Below are 21,580 nucleotides of genomic sequence, written 5' to 3'. Positions count from 1 at the left end.
GCAGAGAGGTAGAAGCCAAGGCCCAGCAACTAAGCAATGTTTAGAGTCAGAAAAAGCCTAAGCAGCACCACAGCATCTGTAATGAACTTGATTTTATTGTTAGAGTTGGAGGCGGCTCCATTACAGCAGCTGGGAACTATAGCAGGGAAGTGTGGGGAGGAGCAGAGCACAGCAGCACGGGGAGGGTGGGAGCTAGGAAGAACACAGGCCGGCTCATTTTGGTTTCCACACAGTCATTTGGCAGAGAAGCCGAGCCCTGACAAGCGTCTGGATTTCTCAATCTGGTAGTAGTCTGGCAGGGCTGCTCATTGGCTTGCTTGGGGAGAGGTCCTCTCCTGGGGTGGTTTTTCAGCCTGTTTTCATCTTACTCAGTAGGAGGTCTGCTTTAGCTCAGCTTCGTCTCCTTCTTCCCTTCCTCCCTCTCATTTTCCCCAAGTTCTCTGGCATGGCCTCTACCTCCCAGATCCTCTGTCCAAGAGTTTGGGGCTGGAAAGGCAGCCAGTGTTCCCATTTCAGCTGCAGGATGGCATAGTGGAATGTTGGGGGAGTCACACATTGCTAGGGTGTCAAATGTTGGGATGTCAGGCAGTGGCTTATTTTTAACCCATTACACACCAGGCCACAGCAGATGACCACATGCAGAGAAGCCAAGCAAGGGGATGAAAAGGGATGAGGATACTTGGAATGGGTGGGTGAAAACTTCAAAAGGTCAAAAGCTTGGAAGAATTCTGGGATTGGGGCTGGGCTCTCCTTGCCCCTTTGTGCTGCCCAATAGGCCTGGTCTGGGCACAGCTCTGGGATGTGAATGGTATGAAGCAGGGGCTGGAAGGATAAGCAACTTTCTTCTCTCACCAGTCTATTGGTCAAAAGAGCTTCAAGTTTTGGATTGAGACATTCAGATATGGAGGGAAGCAGTGGGACAGTGTAGCAGCGGCAGTGTAGACCCCTGCTGGAACCCAGACCCTGGTGGGTAAGAGAATGGGAAATGGAGGAAAGGGCGCAGCTCTGGGCACCTCACTGACAGAATCCTGCCCCCAGGTCACATAAATTACTACTGGAGATCCTTCCTTAGGATGCTAAATAAAGAGGTCCCTGGGTTGGGGATATGATCTCCCTCCACGAGGGAGTAGGTTGCTGAGACCCATCCTTACTCCCCATCCAATTCAAACACTTGGTAGTGTTAGGAGAGGGTGTCTCTCCAGGGTTCTCAGACATCAGATGATCTCCTATCCTAATTTTGTACCCTCCTTCTATCCTCTCCCTGTTGCCTTTGGTTTTGAAACTCCTCTCGGGTATGGATGAGGGGGAGGGTCAACCCCTCTACTTAGCCCAGCCCAAGTTCCCACAATAAGACATCCTGTCCCCTGTCTCCTCCACCCCAGCTCCCATGTCCCTCAACCCCAAAGGACTCAGCAATAGCCATTCTCTAAGGGAGCTGGGGGAGCAGATCCTTGGGGAAAGGAGAATGGTTCTTTCAGAACTCAATCTTGCAGGCTGGGAAGGACTCATCCTGCATGACCACGGTGCTGCTGCTGGCCAGGACTAGGACGTTCAGTTGTTGCTGCTGCTCATGAGTCTGCTGGTACCACTCACGAGTCACCTCTGTGTCATGAGTAGGGATTAGAGTCACCTAGGAGGGAGATAAGAAATGCCTGATGTGACAACGTGAAAGGAAGTGAGGAGGATGGGACATCGTGCCTGATGGTCTAGGAAGTAGTCCCACTGCCCATAGTAAAGGTTCAGTCCTTTTATGAATAGAGATTGTGTTCCACCATTGCCTCTAAGTAAGCTTTAACTAGGCCTCCTCTTTGGCATCCCTTGCCACTCACCTGAAGATTCTCCCCCCACTGGGCCTTGCCCTCCAGCAGTGCATCCAGCACAGCCCGGCTCGGCTCGCCATTGACAGGGTCATTCCCACTGACCACATAGTAGGATGCACGCACTCGACGAAAGAAGTCAAGGTCAGCAGTCTTGCCACTGCAATGATTCGGGATATAGGCGAGATCCACGTATACAGGAGGGCCAGAGCCGCCCTTGGAACCCAAGGCTGCTGTAGAGACAAGCCAGGACTCATTGGAGAGGTAAAGTAGAGAACACTTTTAGCAATCTTCTTCCTTCCATAATCCCTCCTACTCCTGGAGTCTCTGACCAGCCACACCCAACCTCAACCCACCATCTCTCCCACCTTTCATATTATACTTACCTGGTCCTGTTTTGAGTCCATTGACTAGGCCTTTGGACATAGGGCTGTGTCCATCCTTTTCTTCTGCTGGGGTGACCTGGCTTGGAGTGCTGCGTGGTCGGGGTGGGACCCGGGATGCACGATCTGCAGGCCCTTTACCAGGAGTGGGTGAGCGTTTTCCCCGAAGATCCAGACGCCGGGCAGGAGATGCTGGCTTGGCTCTGCTAGGGGCCCTGCGCCCTACTCTCCCCTGTGCCTTCTCCTTCTCCCGTAGCTTTTCTACCCTTCCAGATTCTGAACTGAGCCCCTCAGGGTCAGCCATGCACACATCAGGGCGAGGAGGGGATGGGCGAGGGTCTGGTTGAGGGATAGGGGGTGGGTCATGGCCAGGCCTGGGATGGTGAGTTCCACTGACCCCCCCAGCTTTGTCCACAGGCAGGAAGTCCCCATCTTCATCTGAGTCGAGGGCTGCCTCAGCTGTGATGGATGGACACTCCTCAGTTTCTGGTGGAACATCAGAATCTGATTGTGAGGAGCCTGAGTCACTGGCTGATGTTGGAGGTGTCTCATCAGCCACAGGGCATGGACCCCCTGTGGTCACTGGGCCCCCTGCCCGGCGCCGCCCCCCTTTCCCAATTAGCCGAGCTTCTTCAGTTGAGAGGTCACCTTCATCTGTGGATCGGGACAGAGGTGGGTTCAGAAAGGATGGGGAGAGTTCCTCAGGGTGAGGCCGGGGCTCAGCAGCACATCCTTGGGGCCCAGCCTCAGTCTCAGGGGAGACACTTCTGGGTTGGCCTCCAGAAGCCCCTCCTGGGCACAGTGGCTGCTCAGGGGAAAGCAGTGTGTCAGGCCGGGAACTCCTCTCGGCTCCCTCAGGCCAGTCCCCACGTTCCCAGGCAGGGCAGGTCTCAACTGCTTCTTCAGCCTTGGCCAGGGCAGGGCCTGGGGATTTAGGGCTGGTTTCAGGGCCATTGGTAGCACAATCCGCAGAGGGACTCTGGGAAGGGCTTGGCTTCTTAATGGGGGCCCCTGTGCATTCCAGGCGACAGAGCAGAGTGCTATCATCCACATCTCCAGGCAAGCTTGGAGCTGGAGCTGGGGCCAAGTCCAGTGAAGCTGGAGGTGCTGGGCTCAGAGGAGTGACATCCCAGAGGCTGTGGGCAGCTGGTTCCATTCCTGGTACCAGCTCTCCAGAGCCCCGTTCTGCAGCCTCCAGGCCAGGAGGGAAGTGTTCAGCCACACTTGAAATCACAGGTGTGGTGGCTTCAGAGGAGGAGTCTTCAGACATAACTGGTGAAGCAGGTCGTGGCAGACTAGAGAGGAGAGGGGCCCCAGGAGAGCTGGGTGATGGGAGCTGGGGCAGTGAAGAGTCCAGGCTGGGGGCCTTGGTCACTTCTAGGTACTCATCATGACGGGCTCTGGTGGGGGGCCCTGGAGCCAGAGCCAGAGCTCGGTCCCCAGAGAAGGCAAGGGAGCCACAGGGTGCCGAGCGGGGTTCAGCAGGAGAGGGCAGCTGTGGGGGAGCTGGCTGCAATGAGGAGAAGCCAAAGGCTGAAGCAGGGAAGTCCAGGCTGGGTCGGGCAGGACCCAGGTGTGAGTCCAAGGTAGGGCTGGCATGTGCCTCACTTTCAGGCCACAATGTGGGGGGCCCTGCAGAAATGGGGTGAGGGGGACTTGGGGACTGGGGCTCTTTCTCTGGCTGTTCCCGAGCTCCCTTCTCCAGCTCTGAGTCACTAGTGCTGTCATCCCAGTGACCCTGGCCTGACTCCTTGGGAGATGGGGTTCTCCTATCTGGGCTACAGCTCAGGATATTACCATTCAAAGGGGGGCTTGGGCCTTTGCTCAGGGGGATAGGAACACGGGGGGGCACTGCAGGTGGGGTAAGGCTGGGCTCCACACTTGGCCCTGGCTCAGGCTCCTGCCTGGGGGGTAAAGTGGGTCCCGCCAGTGCTGCATAGCTAAAGGTTGGAGTGTCAGATTGGAGACTCTTGGGCGAGACAGGGGATGAAAGTTCCTTCTCTGCAGATGGGTTTCGGCCAGCAGCCTCCTCCTTGGCTGAGATGCGTGGGGGCCAATCCCCAGCTGCTCCAAGTGGAGGCTCTCTAGTGGGGCATGCAGGGCCAAGCCCAGTAAGCATCATCTGCTCATAGATGTCTGCGTACTGAAAACTTCTCTCATCAGGATAGGGTGTGGGTTCTCTCTGCTCAGGCTCCATCTGCTCAGGCTCCTTGGTGGCATGGCTCTCGATGGCTTCTGGGACCTTGGAGCTTTGAGGGCTGCTGCCAGGAACTCCAGCTCCACCTTCTTCCTCCCTTTCCCCTTCAGCCTTGCGGTAGTCCTTCCCCAAGGGAGAATATGGCCCACCTTCCAACTCAGCTGCTGCCTCCTGCACTGCAGCCACCACACTGTCATACTCACTTGTGCCCCAGGAGAAGGGCGCAGGAGTGTGTGGTTCTGGGGCAGGCGTGGGAGGAGCTGGAGCTGGGGAGAGGGGTACAGGGGGCAGGGGTCTGTCCTTGGGTACCCATGGTGGGATGTCAGCCAGCCACGAGGGGGTGGCGGGTTCAGTCCTCATGGATGGCATGGGCTCAGACTCTGCGATAGGGCTTTCTTGTCCCGGGGCTGGAGGAACCCTCTGTCCAACCATCTCAGGTGGGGAGGCTGGAGGAGAGATGATCTCAAAAGGGGAGCGGGTCAGCTTGTCCTCTTCCTCTGGTGGCAGCCCAACTGGTGACTCAGCAAGCCAGCGCTCCACCTCCAGCCCCTTCTGTGGTGAGGGCTCCTGGAAACCCTTGAAGTCTGAGACCCAGGGGCTCTGGGGCGTGTGCTCCAATGGGGGCACTTCTTGTTCATCATCTGGTCCTTCATCAAGGAAAGTGCTCTCCCGCTCTTCTGTGTACCTTGGCCGGGCACCCTGGCCATCCAACTCATGAGGAAACCAGACCTTGCGCTCACAGCTCAGGTCCCTCCAGTACGTGTCCTGTTCCAGGCCCACATCCTCTCTGCTCCTCCAGTACCTGTCCTCCTGCTCAGGAGATGTGTCCTCCCATGTCTGGGCAGGCTCTTTCTGTTCTCCAGCTGGCTCCCCTCTGGACGGAGAGGTTTCTTGCCACTCCTTGACCACACCCTGCTCCTTCCAGTACTTCTCTTCCTGATCCTGGACCTTGTCCTGCGCTGGGCTCTCTTCTAGACCCAGAGCTTTGGTCTTCTCTAGCACAGCTTCTTCCTTCTGTTGGACAGCCTCAGCTTTTTCTGGAGATTTTTCCTCTAGGACCTTCTCCTTTGGTTTCATGGTTTTATCCTCCTGCACTGGGCTCTCCTGCTCCTGAGTTTTGTCTTTGTCCTCCAAAGCTTTATCTTTCTGTTCAACAGCCTTAATGTTTGGTTCCAGGGCTTCATCTTTCTGTCCTAAGGCCCAGTATTTTTGTTCTAAGGCCTCATCCTTCTTTTCCAAGGCCTCATCCTCCTGTCCTTGAGCCTTGCCTTTTTGTTCCAAGTCTATGTCTTTTTGTTCTAAAGTCTTATCCTTCAGTGCATGAGCCTTGTCCTTTTGCTCAAGGACTTCATCTGTCTGTCCTAAGGCCATGCCCTTCAGTTCAGGGACCTTGTCCTCTGGAGTCTTGTCTTTATATTCAATATCTCTGACTTTTTGTTCTAAAGTTTCATCTTTTTCTTCTGGGATCTTGTCCTCCTCTGCCAGAACCTTGTCTTTTTGTTCTAAGTGTTCATCTTTTAGTTCCAGGGCCTTGTCTTTCTGTTCCAGGAGGACTGTGTCCCCTTGTTCTAAGTCTCTGCCTTTTTGTTCTAAAGCCTTATCCTGCTGTTCTATGGCCTTGTTCTTTTCTTCCAGAGCCTTATCTTTCTGACCAATGGTCATATCCTTTTGCTCTACAAAAATATCCTTCTGCTCCAGAGTTTTGTCCTGCTGTAAGACTTCATCTTTTGGTTCAGGTGCCTTGTCCCTCTGGTCTGGTGTTCTGTCTTTCAACTCTGGAGCTTTACTTTCCCACTCCATGGCAATGCCCTCCATGGCAGGGCTTGGCAAAGATTCAGAACTCTTGGTGAGGGAGCTATCAGGTGTCAGAATGTGCTCACCAGGGCTTGTGATCACACCAGGAGAGTGCTTCCCATCTCCCAACAATGTAGAATGAAAGAAGGGGGGGTGGGTGGGTAATTTTCCATCAGGGCTATGATCTGTGATGCCTGCCAAAGCAGGGTATGCAGTGGTCTCATCTGTGGGAGGCAACACTGTGGCTGCACAGGGTTCTGGAATAGATGCAGGCACTAGGTGGTGAGAGATGTCCTCAGCCTGCATCAGAGGCCCCTTTTCTTCCTTTCCAAGGCTTAGTTCCCCAAACTGGAGGGTGCCAAGGCTTTCTGGAGAGAGCTGCTTAGAAGAGATATCCAGAGAGGTCTCCTTGCTGGGACTCTCTTCTGAAAGAGAAAGTGACTGGGTGTCTTCTGGAGATACCTCTGGCCAAAGGTCTTTGTGTACGTGCTGCTCTGTCAGGCCAGAGGCAGACCTGGGGATGGCTTCTTGGTTGCCTGTGTCTGTAGAGACCACACTGAGTACAGACACAGACTCTGCATCTTCAGGGGAGAGGCTTTGGTCAGGAAATTGGAGCACCTCACCTTTCTGAGTTTCACCAGGTTCTTGCAGTGATGTTCTCAAATCTCTGGGAAGGACTTCTGTTCCCAGAATTGGGCCTGTGGGCTCTCCTGCCTCCACAGTCTCAAAGACTATTGCTTTGTCCTGTTCTGGCAACAGTTGGATAGTGCAGCCTGTATGTCCCCCAACAATGCTGACAGGTGCTTCCTGGGCATGGGGGCTCCTGGGAGGAGGTATCTTAACCTCCTCCTCTAGTGTGACCTCTTTAGGCCCTGGCTTAACTATCTGCTCTGTAGCATCTTCCTTGCCCATACCTAGTGTACACCTAGTTCCTTCCCAGGAGCCTGCTTCCTGAAAGTCTTGGGGCTCAGACTTTTCTTCCACTGGGGACTGATGAAAGGGTGTGTGGGTGGCACTTGGTGGGCCAGATGGTGGAGGCGAGGCCATCTTCACCGTGCTATCATCTGGGCTGAGGCAGCGTTCCTCTGCTTCTCCAAGGACTGGTTCCCCTGGATGTAGAGTATGCCCAGGGGCACCAAATATTGGGGCTCCATATTGACTGGGAAGTTTCTCAGACATCTCTACATTTGTGGTCTCCTCCTCTTCCTCTTCCACGACTTTCTCTCCAGGCAAGCCTCTCCCTAGAATCTCTCCTTTCTTCTCTGACTCCCCAGTCACAGAGAAATCCTCACAGGGTGGTGATTTGAAGCCTTTGTCTTCTTCCAGTGAGGAGGTGGGTGAGATAGTACCAGCTGATGGCACATAATCCAAGCCCTGAGTGGCTTCAGTGCGGGATGAGGGGATGCTCGTGACTGTGTCAAGCAGCAAGGAGCTCTTGCCTGTCTCCTCTGTCTGGGGAGCCGTGAGTGAAGCCACAGACTGATCTTCAGCCACAGATGTGGCAAAGGAAGAAAGCTTGTCGCACTCAGTGATTGAGGTGGCCGAGGACACGTGTTCCTCTTCAGCCAAAGGGGCGGCCACCATGTTGGGGGGGTAGGTGAGTTCAGTCTCTGGTGCTCCATAGCCTTTGCTGGAGGTGGCAGGAACAGCACTGTCCGTAGGCTGGCTAGCCTCAAAGGGGCCAGGACCATCAGGCCCAGGGAGGTCATATGTACTTGTAGGAAATCTAGGCTGAGCTGGGCGCTCCTCTGGCTCATCATGAATCTCCTCATCTGAGATGGTCTGCTCTGTCTCTGAGTAGCCAGGGATTGTTTCATCCTGGATGTAAGAGACATGCTCAGTGGCTCCTGCAGGTGTGGCCAGACTGCTTAGGAATGATGAGGTCTCCTTTTCAGGAACCTTGCCCTGGAGTCCTACCTCCCGGCCCCCAAGGGCCTCCCTGCCCCTTGGAGTTGCCTTCAAGGCTTCCTGCATATGTTTTTGGTAAAAATCTTCAGCCTTCGTCTCTTCCTCTTCCTCCTCATCTGAAGGGTGCAACTCCTCCATTTCTTCTAACTCAGCTTTCTCTATCACATCCTCCTTTACCTCGGGTTCACTTTCCTCTCTAGCTTCTGTTCTATCAGGGAGCACCTCTGCTTCCTTTGGCTTCTTTTCCTCCCAGGTATCTTTCTCTTCCTCTGTCTCAGCCCCCGAGTCTGGGCCTCTATCCTTGCCACCTTGTTCTTCAGGGATGTCTGGGACAACCTCTCTCTCCTTCATTATAAGCTCTTCTTGTTCCAGCCCTGGGACAGAGGGTGGTATCCCCTGGCCAGTTGTACGTGGGGATCCCTCCTCTGCAGTGTCTGGAGGGAGTGGTTTCTCCCCTAGTCCTGTGTCCCTTTGTTCAGCCAGCAACCCCCTCTCCTCACGCTTCATCTCCTCAAAGTCCTGTGTGAGGTCCTCTGGTGAAGACAGAGCTAGCTCCCTGTGCCCACTGACTGTTGAGGGTGGTGCAGCCCCCTTCTGGGCTGGGGGTGTCCGGGGCTCAGAGGACAGCTCCTTCTCTGCACGGGCAACCCGACTCTTGTCCATTTTGACCCTGCCAGGGGCCTTGGCTTTGTACAGGGTCTTACGCACCTCAGGGGTAAAGGGCTTCAGGTCTGGCTTGGAAATTTTCTTGACCTCAGGTTTAGTATCTTTCCTCTTTTCTTCCTTCTTGGCATCCTTCTTCTCCTCCTTCCTTCCTTCATCCTTCTTGAGCTCCTTCCTCTCCTTCTTGATCTCTTTTTTCTCTTTGTCTTTTTTCTCTTCCAACTTTGATATCTTTTCTTTCAGGTGCTTCTTCCCCACTTTGTCTTTTATCAGTTTTCGCTTCTCTGCCTTCAGTGCCTCACTCGACTCTGTCCTCACCCTCTCAGGCTTGGCAGGCTTCTCTGGGGGCTTCTCAGATGACTCTTTTACTTTTTTCTCTGTTTTGGCTAACTCCTTGGCCAGTTCTGAGCGGGCTTCCTTGGCTCCCTCTTCGGCCACCTCCTCCCGTTTGGCCAGCTTGCTCACAGCTGTCTTGGCAGTGGCCTTGAGGCTCTCCTTGCTGTCAGCCCGCTGTTTGATTTTGCTAGGTTTGAGATTGGCAGGCACAGCACCAGAGGCTAAGTCCTTTTGTGTAGCCACAGGGTACCGCAGGAAGTCCAGGTGCCGAAGCTTTTCCAGGCCTTCCAAGATCTTGTTCTGGGGAGCATTCCCTGGAAAAAGCACACGTACAATCTTCTCAGTGGGGTTGGCTGGTAGCCAGACCACTAGAGCAGTGATAGAGGTCAGGTAGGGCACGGAGATCTCAGCCTCTTTCCCATTAGCTAGCACAATGCCCGTCTTAGCTTTACTATTGCCTGCCCACTTTTGCATGAGAAACTGCATCTCCTTGCTGTCCTTGACAGGATTGAGGACATACATGTCCAGCCGGCCCACACCCATCTTATGGAAGAGGGTCAGTGGCTCAATGGTGTTGCTGACCACACGGTATAGAGGTTCAGCCTGGATGCCCAGACGGTTTAGGTGTTGCAGAGTGAGGCAGGCCTCCTCAATGCTGCGCTTGGCTTTCCGGGAGGCATCAGGCAGCCTCAGTTTATCCGGCACGTTGAAGAAAACAACTCCAAGCTCAGGGGAGATGAGGTTCTTCACCCAGTCACTGTAGCTGCTAGAGCCCTGGGACTGCTCCTCCTCCAATTCTGCCACTTTGCGCTGTAGGAGTCCATTGATACCTGGCAGGTTGTCTGCCCCGATGTGTGTGAGCAGCACTGAGTCAATGCGGTCCAGGTGCCGCACCAGCTTCCAGAAGCAGGACTTGCGATCAGAACCACCATCCACCAAGATGTTGAAACCGTTGACGGCAAAGAGGGCAGAGTCTCCACGGCCACCAGGGAAGATGTAGCAGCAAGGTTTGGAGAGCTTGAGGAAGCCCCCTGAGGTGGGGGGCTCTAGCAGGTCAAAGGGAGATGGCACATCCACAGTCTCAGAGACATATTCAGAGAACTCAGCCACACCATCCATGGTGGGCAGTGTGGGCTCAGGGTTTAGTCGAAGGTGCAGGGTCTCTTGGGAACTGGATAGTCCCAGGTGGCTCCAATCACCCTCCCCTAAGCAGGAAACGGTGAGGAAGGCCTGGATCCCAGGGTCTCTATTGCTGAGCAATTGGGCAATCTAGAAGAATGGGAGATGAAAGGCTGATTAGGCCAGGTAGAAACCTGGGGTTTGTCTTAACTTTAGATTCAATCTGTTAGTCTCCACCTCTTCGTGAGGGGATTTCCTCCTACCTTTCTGCCAGAGTTCCCTCTGGCCAAGCAACATGAGATTTTTCCCATCCTTGGATCCCTCCCCATATTCCATTCCTACCAGATACACAGATGTGGAACTTACCTCTGGGTTGTGAAGGACCTGGGCAAAGTTTTGATAAGAGTAGGTGCCACTCTGTAGGATGAGGTCTCCTCCAGGCTCTAAACTTTGTCCACTCAAGATCAGTAGTTTATGAGCTGATGGACTGCTAAGGAGATGGTGAAGCTAGAATGGAAAGACAAGAGTGGTCACAGATGTAGGAAACCCAGGGAAGGGCACTGGATGTTCCTGTTTCCCCTCAGTACTGCAAGGACACATTCCCCACTGGTAGGCCCACAATATCTCCAGTGTGGGGCTGGGGATCATAAGGCAGCTTAGATGGTTTGAAGCCAAGTCCAGGAATTCTTGGCCTTATAGCAGTAGTACTGGCAGGGGTGGGTTACAGCACTTCCAGCAAGCTCTCATGGCAAGGCTCAGGCCCTGGTCTTACCTCAGAGCTGATGCTTTCGGCACTGGGGTTTACCAGGATGATGGTCTCTAGGATCTCACTCTGGTGGGAGAGGGTCCTCTGGCCTGAGGGAGGGAGAGATGTAGGATTTTGTATTGAAGAGAATGGGTATAGACAGAAAGGGAGATAATGTGTGGGGCAGGAGAGAAAAGAATGTACTATCAGAAAATCGGGCTGAGGGGCAAGAACCCAGCTATCCTTAGATCCTGCCACTTTGGATACTGCTGAGTAAGTTGTAGGAACTGGCTCCTCCAGCCCTTCCCTTTCAGGGTTTCCTCCCCCCCTCTCCCACACTGGCAGTCTTCTCACTCCCTTCATCTGCCACACCCTCTGCCTGCTCAGTCTGGTACTCCCACCCCCTCTGCCTGGACCTTCTGCCTCAGGCTGCCCTATTGACAAGAAGCTTTTGTCCCTCTAGAGCACTAAGCTCCTGGTGCTGCCTGGGGATGGGGGGCTCAGCGGAGGGAGGGCTCGATCATGATCCTCTCAGCTCTCTCTTCTCACTAGCCTGCCCCTGCCCTGGGCTTTCATGCCAGCAGAATGCCTGGAAATAAGGACATAGATGCTTCTTTGCAGTGTCTACAGACTCCCCATCCCCCTTTCCATCCCCTATCCAAGGCCAGAATTCTCATTCCAAAAGACTCAGTTTCTATCTAAAACTTTGGGGTTTTACAATTAGAAACAGGACTCTAATTTCTCGTTCTGTTTTGTACTTCCACAGAGGCCAAGTCTGCACTTACAAACATGTACACAATCATCAAAGGTTTCACAGCTCCCTCTCCCCACCCCACCTCCATATTCCCAGCTGCAAGAGAGGCCTGCTCCAGGGCCCCAAGACCCACCCCTTGTGAACAGTTTCTTCTCTCCTCCTTGCCCCTCTCCTCTGGGCCCTCTGCCATGGAGACAGCGGCAGGCCACAAACTGGAGTTGGGGGGCCACAGACAAGAAACAAGGAAAGAGAGACTCAGAGTGTTTCCCAGGCCACAGAGAAAGACAAGGCAGCCTCAAATCCCCTATCGACTTCCCTTCTTCGGACTCACAGGAAACACCAAGCAGTGTAGCCAAGAAAGAAAGTGGCAGGTTCAAAGATTCTAAAGAAGGAGGATGCTGCCCTTCCTAACTGCAGTGCCCCATGGAATTACCTTGCAAACAGAGTTGAATACATGGTCTGGGGAGTGGGCCGCCTGGAAGATATTGGTGGGAAAGTTCATAATCCGTCCCCTACACCCTCTTCTGTGACCCAGCTCTCTCCTCTTCCTGGGGCTTGGACTAGAGAGGCGTAGGACCAGGGCCTTTGCTAAGAGGGAGAGCCCTAGCACCAGGATCCAGCAGCTCTGGCAGCAGGGGCCTGCACTTGCAGCTGTGGATGATGACCTCAGGGACGGTGGGTGGGGCCCAGGAGGAGTTCAAGGGTTCTCTTCTATGAACTTGGGAACTGAGGGAAGCTTTGAGGTCAGTTCAGAGGATGAGCACCACCTTAGAGACAGTCCGGAGCAAGGCTTGGGCAGGTGAGGGGTATCAAGGTTCAGGGAAGGGCCAGGCTAGTGGGAGGCCAGTCAGAGACTTAGGCAATTCCTACCCTCCCCACAGCATATAAACACAGGGCCACACACTGAAGCCAGGAGGGTCTGAAGAGAAGTATCTGCAGTACAGACTGATCTTTCTAGCTACTACTCTTCCTCCCTCCATTCCTCACAGTCCCCGGTGTATAACCACTAGACCTCTCTCATCCCAGTTCCCTTCCTGGCAAAAGACCCTATTTCTCACCCATGTGCTCTCCAATTCTGACTGGCAACTACATGGTCTATATTCTGCACCTCTCCTCTTGAGGTCTGGGAGAAAGCCCTATTTCTTCTGCCCCCCCTAGCAATCCCACTGAAGGAATTGACTTGTTTTTCCATTTCCTATGTAAAGGACTTCTGGGGGGGGGCACTTCCCCTCGGCCAGTGATGGGGTGGAAGTGGGCTGGGGTGCTGAGGCTGAGCAGGCAGGAGGGCAGGTGTCTCCGCAGTGAGGCAGAAGGGGAGGGGGGGCCGCTTGGGCAGCTGCAGTATGCCGCAGTGTGTGAGTGTGTGTGAGTGTGCGCGCTGAGCTCAGACTCCAGCTCCGCCCCCACCCCCCACCCCAGCATGACAAGTCATTTTCTTGGCTGCCTCTGCATGGGGGGGTGAGAAGGGGGGGACGCAGAGAGGGAGAAGAAACTGGCGCCTCTGTTCCAGAGCCCCCATCTTGGGAAGAGAAGCCGAGATTGGGTGGGGGTGGGGCTGAGACTTGGAACCTGTGGGGTTGACAGGACTGGGAATGCAGGGCAGCTGCTGGGGAGGGAATGCTCTCAATCTCCGGAGTGGCCTCACAATCTCCAGAGGGAGCCAAAAGCGGGGGCTTAGAATCCTGGTCTCAAGCTGGTTGCAGGAAATGGGAAGCGGGGAGCCCACAGCAAATAGGTTGGTCTGCAAAGAGGCGCATGCCACGTCTCAATGACCCTCTTTTCCCTTTTTTTTTCCACAGTGTCCCCCCCACCTTCCCTTACTTGGCAAAAACTGGCTATCCCGCTCACCCTCAGCATAGGAGCAGCTGAGCAATCCAGCAGCTGACACCAAGAGACCCTCCCATTAGGCGCATTCCCATAACATCCGCCTTTCCTTCAGATTCTTCTGCCTTTGCTCAAAGACATAACCCTCAAACTCCTCCAGCACCGCGGCCTGCCAGGCAGAGCCAGTGACACCACCCTCTGCTGCTGCCCCTAGACCAGTGTCTCTCAACCCAGCCGAGCCTGAGAGGTGGACTGTCACAGTCCCGGACCCCACTGGCCTCCACCTGGTCCTGGGTCCAGGCTGACCCCACAGCAAGTACCGTTCATCATCTCTCTCGGTTCCCACACCTTGCCCATCCTGCTGGGCTAATTCCAAACACACCAGATTAGGCATCACAACTCCTTTTCCCGTTACCCCTATTGCAGCAACCCCCAACCCCCCATGCAAAGCCCTCTGGTTAAGTTCTTACCCTGGGGTGTGGGCGGGAGCCCCTCATGGAGGCTGCAGCTCCGGCCTCAGCCGGCAGCTTCAGGGAAGAGTCTGCCGCACTTGGGGTGGGAGTGGGGGGGGCGCTTGATGGGGAGGGCGGTGCCTGGGCGGGGAAGAGGGGCTGGTCCATGACGAGGCAATGGAGACTTAACTGTTTCTTTGCCCTCATAATGTCAGTGCGCCGGTGCTTCTGTTTGACTCTGGGGGGCCCATGAGTTGTCTAGCATCTCAAAGAGCCTGGGTGGTCTCCAATGGCCCACAGGGCTCTTCTACCCCCAGCGCTGTTTAGTCAAGAAATACTCTTTTAGCATCAGCCAAAAGACCAAAGCCCTGTGCTATGGCACACTGCAGGGATACAGGAGGTATGGGCTGCCTGGGCCCTCCCCCTTCCCTCAGGAACCGTCTGCCGCCTCTCCCCTCAGACCCAGGGAATGACCTTCAATTCCTGGAGGAACTGGAGACAAAGGGGCTAGGGACTGCAAGAATGAAGAGTGAGGGGGACTGCTTGAGATGAAGGCTGGGGATGGGGCTGTGTTGAGCTATGTGGGCTTCTGAGCCACAGCTGCAGATACCAGGGGAGGAGAAATAAGTCTCATTTTAGATTGCAGGGTAGGTTGAAATTCTGGAGTGGACACATGGTCCCTAGCCCATTTGGGTTGGGGCACAGGACCCTGGGACCTGCATGTAGTTCTATGCCAATGCAACACGGCACAGTAGCCATACTTGGAATTCTTGGGTCATTGAATGTAAAGTGTCTGGGCGCTTTCTGCTTTTCAGTGAAAGAGTTAACAGGGACTGAGGAGGATCATCAGGGCCCCAGGCCCAAGCAATATTTTCTTACTATAGGCCAATTATTAAGTGCAACATAAAGTACTCTTTGGGTTAAAAAAAAAATCTCATGACTTTGTGGGGTATCGGGTCCCTGTGCTCTCCTTGTTTCTGTACTTTTCTATTTCTCTCTGATATCTCTTTCTTATACTGTCTTAATCCTTCCAATGTTGGCTCTGTTTCCTAGTCTCTACCTCTGTCTCAGGACTCAAAAGACTCCAAGGGAGAGCTCTAGCACACAGATGTAACCTGGTGATGCTCATGCTCCCACAGAATCCTTCCTTGCCCTCTTCCCTTCCACCAACCATCGGAGTCCTGGCCAACCCCTAATGTCTTCCACACATTGACATCCACCCACTCCAACCCCAGCACCAGCCCCACCCTTGCCCCAGACTGCCAAGAGCTGCCTTTGAAGGTCAGAGAAGCCAAAATAGTCTCTGCACTCAGCATCCCCCATCCCCCCCTTAACTGTAGCCAGAGGAGAGGAGGAGCTGAGTCACCAGAACTGGGAGGGGGGAGGAGGGAGAACAGAGGAGGAGGAATCCTTGCTCAGATCCGGAGATGCAAAGCAGCAACATGGCAACAGCCCCATTTGGATGGAGGAGGCCATCTGCAGAGATACACAACACAAACCAGGCTGAGTTCTGAGCATCACAAAAGGAAAACACTTCCCTTCTGCGACTTCATATTTCTAATTTCTCCCCACCTCAAACCTTCTATCTCCTACCTGCTTTCTACGGCTCTCTAGAGTGTGTTAAGAGGGAAACTTGAGTAGACATTTGGCTTGAGAACAAAATCACATTTCCCAGCCTAGTGCAGAGCCCACCCTTCTTCTCAGCTGCTCCCCCCAGGGGTCACACCCTGGGCATGGTTCCAACTCACACTGAAGTTTTCCTTCAGCCTTCATCCTCTGAACAGCCACTCACCACAACTGACCCTCCACCTGCTGTGTTCCTAGGCTCTGACGCCTTGAAATGGTGATATGCCAAAGGGAAAGAGGCCTGAGCTCAGACACAAAATGTGAGCAATAGTCCTGGATTTGAGACCTGTCTCTACCATTTTATTAATCATGCTGTAAAACAAGCCACTTAACCTCTCTGAAAGCTTTCTTCCTGGACTATAAAAAATGAGTATAATGTTAATACCATCCTCTAATAATGCAGGGAGGAATGAATGGCATAAAAGATGAAAAAGTGCTCCATTCCTAGAATCCTAAACCTTCAGTGTACAAATGCCATTAGAAGTCTATCTTCCTTTTGTGGAAGATTTATGATAAGGGAAATCCTAAATCAGAACCTCAGACCAGACCAACTCTCGCCATACCCTTAGTTCTTAGGTAAATCCAGAATTGGAGATGCCTGCAGGAAGGGCCTTAAAATACTATTCACATTTGCTGCTTTCCTATATCAGATAGCAATGGAGACCTCAAGTTGTAGGGGCCAATGAACTACTATATTAAAACAGAATGGGGGCACCTGGGTGGCTCAGTGGTTGAGCATCTGCCTTCCCCTCAGGTCCTGATCCCGGGGTCCTAGGATCGAGACCCACATCAGGCTCCCCACAGGAAACCTGCTTCTCCCTCTGCCTGTGTCTCTGCCTTTCTCTCTGTGTCTCCCATGAATAAATAAACAAAATCTTAAAAAGAAAAAAAAAACAGAATGGCTTTCATGTTTGCAGAAGTAACAGAACTACCACCTTCAGAGCACATCAGTGGTAAGGAAGAGTCACACAGAAGGCCTATAAACTGGTCCTTCAGTGTGTTTCTTAGAGTCTTAAAAAATCAATCATGACTTACAAATTATGAAAGTCTCTCCCTTTCCTATAGGTACCCAATAGTAGAAGTATCAGAGTGTTGTTTAAACTCAGTTTTCCAGGGCGTCTAGGTGGCTCAGTGGGTTAAGTGTTTGCCTTTGGCTCAGCTTAGGTCATGATCTCAGAGTTCCAGGGATCCAGCCCTGCTTCAGGCTCCTCACTCAGCAGGGAGTCGGGTCTCCCTCTTCCCTTCCCCCTGCTCATACATACTTTCTCTCTTAAATAAATAAATGAATTTTTTTACACTGTCCTAATAGTTTCTGGCTTTGTTTTAAAATGCTTAGAAGTGGGATCCCTGGGTGGCGCAGCGGTTTGGCGCCTGCCTTTGGCCCAGGGCGTGATCCTGGAGACCTGGGATCGAATCCCACGTTGGGCTCCCGGTGCGTGGAGCCTGCTTCTCCCTCTGCCTGTGTCTCTGCCTCTCTCTCTCTCTGTGACTATCATAAATAAATAAAAATTAAAAAAAAAAATAAAATGCTTAGAAGCAAAAAAAACAAAAAATAAATAAAATAAAATGCTTAGAAGCTCCAGATTGTCTGCAGGATTTAGAAAGGAAGATTCCAAGTCACCATAGGGGTCTATCTGGCACAAAATTCACCTGGTAAAGCCTTTACCGGATTTGACCACTAGAAGGAGCTGGGCCACTGACTCTCCATCAGTGGGTCCTTCCGTTTCTGTGTTCCAGGGAGTGAGGAGTGGATAGTGGATAGGAATGATTGCACTTGCCCTGACACCATAGGATACATGTTTGTCACCTTTCTCAGCTTTTTGTCTCATGGTTGAGAAGTGAGAAGGTATTGGCCAAGCCTATGGGGTGGGCAGAAAGGATTAAGTCATAACATACTACCATATACCCTTGAGCCCACCCCAGAAGCCTGGTTCCCCTTGCCTCTCTTCAAATAGGAGGGCGGGGCAGTGTCTGCAGCTGCTCTGGACTGACTGTTGTTTGTGGGGACAGCTGAAAGAGGAGCCAGCAGGGGTGTGGCTGTGGCTGTCTTGAGCCCTGTGGGTTTTTCCAGGAAATTCTCCACTGTTCTCCAGGGACACAGATAGGCCACCATGAAAATGTCCAAACCTAAAAAAAAATCAATATGCTAAAAGAAGCCCTGTTCTTGGGAGTATTGCCCTATGCTCCTGGGGGACACTATGGCAAAACTCTTTGATTAAAAAAAGGTCAAGTAGTTGTTTTTTTTTTTTTTAAGATTTTATTTATTTATTCATGAGAGACATAGAGAGAAAGGCAGAGACATAGGCAGGCTCCCCTCCTGCAGGGAGCCTGATGAGGGACTCGATCAATGGACCTGGGATCACACCTTGAGTCAAAGGCAGATAGATGCTCAACTGCTGAGCCACCCAGGCGTCCCAAGTAGGTATTTATATAATCAGTGCTTATTTCTGGGAGATGCCTAAGGGTAACTATGCATCTCTTTGTATCTTCCCAAGGATCCCTGCATGTCAATCTGAAGAATGGCTAAGCATTTTGGTTTAAGTTCTGTCATTCTTACACCATCCCAGAAAGCAGCCTAGTCTTAAGTTTCTGTGGTCCAGAGGACAAAGTTAGAGAAGTCAGTGTGAATTGTTAACATCAGCAGATACCCCCCAAATTTCAATTCACTCATTAATTCCACCTGCTGTCATCCTCTTATCCAGCTTGCACCAGAGACCGTAGGAGTAATAAATTGCAAAACCATCGATTTTCAATCATCAGTGCTAATGTAGGAAGTCGTGAAATAAATAATCCTAAACATAATGCAGTGTCGAAGCAGCGAGTGGCTAGCTTCACAGGAAGTCAGTCACATCAAGGAGATGCCAGCTTCACATTTTTTAAAATGCTGCACATATTCCTGGGATAATGGAACATTAGTCATGTTAACTCTTTCATATCCTCTCTCTATGAGCATCCCTAGAGGAGTCAGTGATCAGGGAAATGACTAAAGCTGTGGCACTTAGCAGGAGGAGTATGAAGAGAAGGGGAGGTGATTATCCACTACACTGGATAATTGAGAACCATCTGTATAACATACAGTGTCAGTCACTTGGTGGCAGTGACTGTTGAGTTGGTTGGATTTTATATTTCATAAAGGCACTAGCATGTGGATTGGTGTGTCAGCATGATACCGATAGCATGACCAGATGCCCAACACTTTTATAATGGGATATAGGACTTTCTGCAGTCTCCTCACAGATATGGATGGAATGATAGCTCCTAAAATATTTTCTCAAATTTCTAACCAATTTCTCCCACCCAGCAGAATGGGAAACTGAATCCTGCAAACTGATCTCAGAGCCAAACCTCAGAGTGTGACTAGCTCTTGTAGGAGCAAATCTAGGAGACCCTGCTTCCACCCTGGATTTGATGGTGCTCATCAGCCTTTGGTACCAGGATTCTGCTATGCTCTGGAGATCTGTTGGCTGAACCAAAGTCAAGGGAGCAACCAGAAATCCTAAAACCTGGAGTCCAAGGAAAGGTTGCTAAGCAAGGATCTGGGAAGGTGACTGGGGGACTCAAAGGTCTCTATAAAGGGAAGCAAGGAGGCTAGGATAAAAAAATAAAAATAAAAATAAAAAAAGGAGGCTAGGATATACAGAAAGAGGAACACAAAAAGAGTGGATTTTTTTTGTGGGAGATGATTAATCACTCAAGAGAAGGATCTAATTCCCTTAGTACATGTCAACAGCTGTCCGTAAACCACCCTCTTCTCAGGTAGAAATTCTGCTTCCCAGGCTCCCTCCACTATTATACCATCTGTCTGCAAAGGATAGCTTTGGAGCTTTGCAGCTTTCCCCTCAAGAGTCCTTTCCTTCTGCCCAACCCAAACCTCCCACAAAGCCAGCTCTGCCAGGGAGACTAGACATCTGTGCTTCTGTAACCAGCCCTCACCCAAAGAACTGAGACAAATGACACTAGTACTAACCTTTGACCTCTGAGGAGAAGTGAGCGAGGTGCCGGGTAATGAAGAGTCTCAATTGTTGGTTCAAGTCAAAGGATGATAAGTCAATGTTCCAGGAGAGAATCCCTGTGAGAGAAAAAGAAATAGGGCTCTAGGTAAGGTCAGTGGAGGTGGATTTAGCAGAATACTTCCAAAGCTCACAGAAGGGGTAAGGACAGGGAGAGGATAATGATCAGCCACACTGACGTCTTTAAGAAAGGTGGATGCTAGGCTGCTTGGGTGGCTCAGTGGTTGAACATCTGCCTTTGGCCCAGGTCATGATCCCAGGGTCCTGGGATCGAGTCCCATGTCAGGCTCCCTGTAGGGAGCCTGCTTCTCCCTCTGCCTATGTCTCTGCCTCTTTCTGTGTATCTCTCATGAATAAATAAATAAAATCTTAAAAAAAGAAAGAGAGAAAGAAAGAAAGAAAGAAGAAAGAAAGAAAGAAAGAAAGAAAGAAAGAAAGAAAGAAAGAAAGAAAGAAAGAAAGAAAGAAAGGTATATGCTGCCCATGTCTCTTTCCCACCCTGTACCTTTCTTGAGCTTTGCCTCAGCCGGAGAGACAAGGACAGAGTTTAGGCTAAACCTGATCATTAATGAGTTTGTATGTAGTCATTTTCTTGCAGTTGCCCAGTTGTGATAGAAGTGACACTCAAGGGCCAGATCCTGGGGGCTGCCATCCTGGTCTTTACAGCTAAATAGCATTTAGACTCTCCTTCGATGCCCCCTCCTTGCCTCCACCCCTCCGAGGCTTGCTTCCACCCGCAGGTGGCTCCGCAGCACTGCGCCACAGACAGGCCACTGGAGAGGGAGGTGAGGACCGTGGAGCTGTGGCCACAAAGGTCACTCTCTTAGGTTTACCGCTGGCACTAGGAGACTTAAGATTTGTCCGTGGCGTCCCGAAAGAACCCTGTTCCTGTTCAGGGACCCCAAAGAAGAAACTAAGGTAGGAACATGAACTCCAGGGGATGGTGAGGACTCTCAGGATATTTGACCGGAAACACTGCGAATGGGAGGAGTGGGGCCAGTGGGGGCCCCGGGGGCTGTATCGAGCTCCTCGGCTTCAAGGAGATTGCGGAACGCCTTGGGGTGTGCGGGAGGGACGGGAAAGCGAGATGTTTAGTAGCTGGAGACGATATGGACGCACGACGTGAAAGATGCAGGTGACCGGGGCTAATGATTCAGATTAAAGGAAGCGCAGAACTCGGTGCAACCTAGGGATGGAGAACGCAGACGCACACAGATGGCGGAGAAGCATGGGATGGAGGATGCCCTCAAGCACAGCCAGGACAGCGGCTCACCTTGTTCAAGGTGGGCCCGCACGGCCCTCAGCTGACTCTCTGTACCGATATCCCCGATCACGATGAGCAAAGAGTGTTTCCGCAGGTCCCAGCGTGCCGCCGCCACCGCGGCTCCGGCCTCGCACAGCGGCTCCGCGGGGTCCTGAGGCGGCGGAGCGCCGGGGCTCCGGAGCCCCAGCCCCGGACTTGTCTCCATGGCAACGCCGCTAGGCCGCCGGGGCCCAGCCTCGGTCTCCATGGAAACGCCGTCGGGGCGCTAGGCCGGCCGCGTCCGCGGCTGGGGGAGCGTGCGCGGTTCTTAAAGGCAGGCGGCAGGGCCGGTTCATTGGCTGCTGCCTGTCAGGGGGTGGAGCCCTGGCGCCGCAGGGGCGGGCTCGGGCGGCGAAGCTCCGGCCCTGCGGACGCCGGCGGCCGCGGGGTGGTGGCGGCCCCTGCCGTGCCCCTTTCCTTTTCCTTAGGGCGCTCCCACCCCGACTTGGGCAGGGGTGGGGCTCTGAGGGAGCGGGTGGAGGGCGAGTCGATTGCCTCGGCGCCGGAAGAAGCTTCTAGTTAGGATGTTTCCCGGATAAGTTCTGTCTGGCAACTCCGCAGCCTCGCCCGCACTGAGGGGAGCCATGTTGTCCCTCCTCTCTGTTTCCCAGTTTGTGTGGTTGACTCCTTCTGTGCCGGTGTATTGTCA

General features: G+C 52.7%; 1 protein-coding gene across 2 annotated transcripts; it reads right to left on the bottom strand.

Moving 5' to 3' along the window:
• Positions 1-77: 77 nt before the first annotated feature.
• On the bottom strand, positions 78-21,161 carry MAP1A (microtubule associated protein 1A). 2 transcript variants are annotated; one of them, XM_055316891.1, is made up of 7 exons: positions 20,902-21,161; positions 19,586-19,687; positions 10,990-11,072; positions 10,584-10,724; positions 2,204-10,367; positions 1,830-2,050; positions 78-1,630 (listed from the first exon to the last, which is right to left on the bottom strand). In XM_055316891.1, the coding sequence occupies exons 1-7, from the start codon at positions 21,137-21,139 to the stop codon at positions 1,475-1,477; spliced, it is 9,105 nt and encodes a 3,034-aa protein (XP_055172866.1). In that variant the 5' UTR covers positions 21,140-21,161; the 3' UTR covers positions 78-1,474. The 2 variants fall into 2 exon arrangements, with proteins under 2 accessions (XP_055172866.1, XP_055172867.1); XM_055316892.1 differs by lacking the exons at positions 19,586-19,687; positions 20,902-21,161 and adding an exon at positions 12,150-12,223.
• Positions 21,162-21,580: the final 419 nt, after the last annotated feature.

The sequence above is a fragment of the Nyctereutes procyonoides genome, unplaced genomic scaffold (assembly GCF_905146905.1).
Source record: "Nyctereutes procyonoides isolate TBG_1078 unplaced genomic scaffold, NYPRO_anot_genome, whole genome shotgun sequence".
In the NCBI taxonomy this organism is placed as follows: Eukaryota; Metazoa; Chordata; class Mammalia; order Carnivora; family Canidae; genus Nyctereutes; species Nyctereutes procyonoides.
The sequence above is the reverse complement of the archived record's forward strand: the minus strand, read 5'-3'. Positions and strand labels throughout refer to the sequence as shown.

Coding starts and splice junctions, on each gene's coding strand:
- MAP1A (XM_055316891.1), bottom strand. CDS start 21,139: ATGGAGACCGAGGCTGGGCCCCGGCGGCCTAGCGGCGTTGCCATGGAG. Junction 19,688..20,901: donor GCGGGCCCACCTTGAACAAG/GTGAGCCGCTGT, acceptor TTTCTCTCACAG/GGATTCTCTCCTGGAACATT. Junction 10,368..10,583: donor AGGTCCTTCACAACCCAGAG/GTAAGTTCCACA, acceptor CCATTCTTCTAG/ATTGCCCAATTGCTCAGCAA.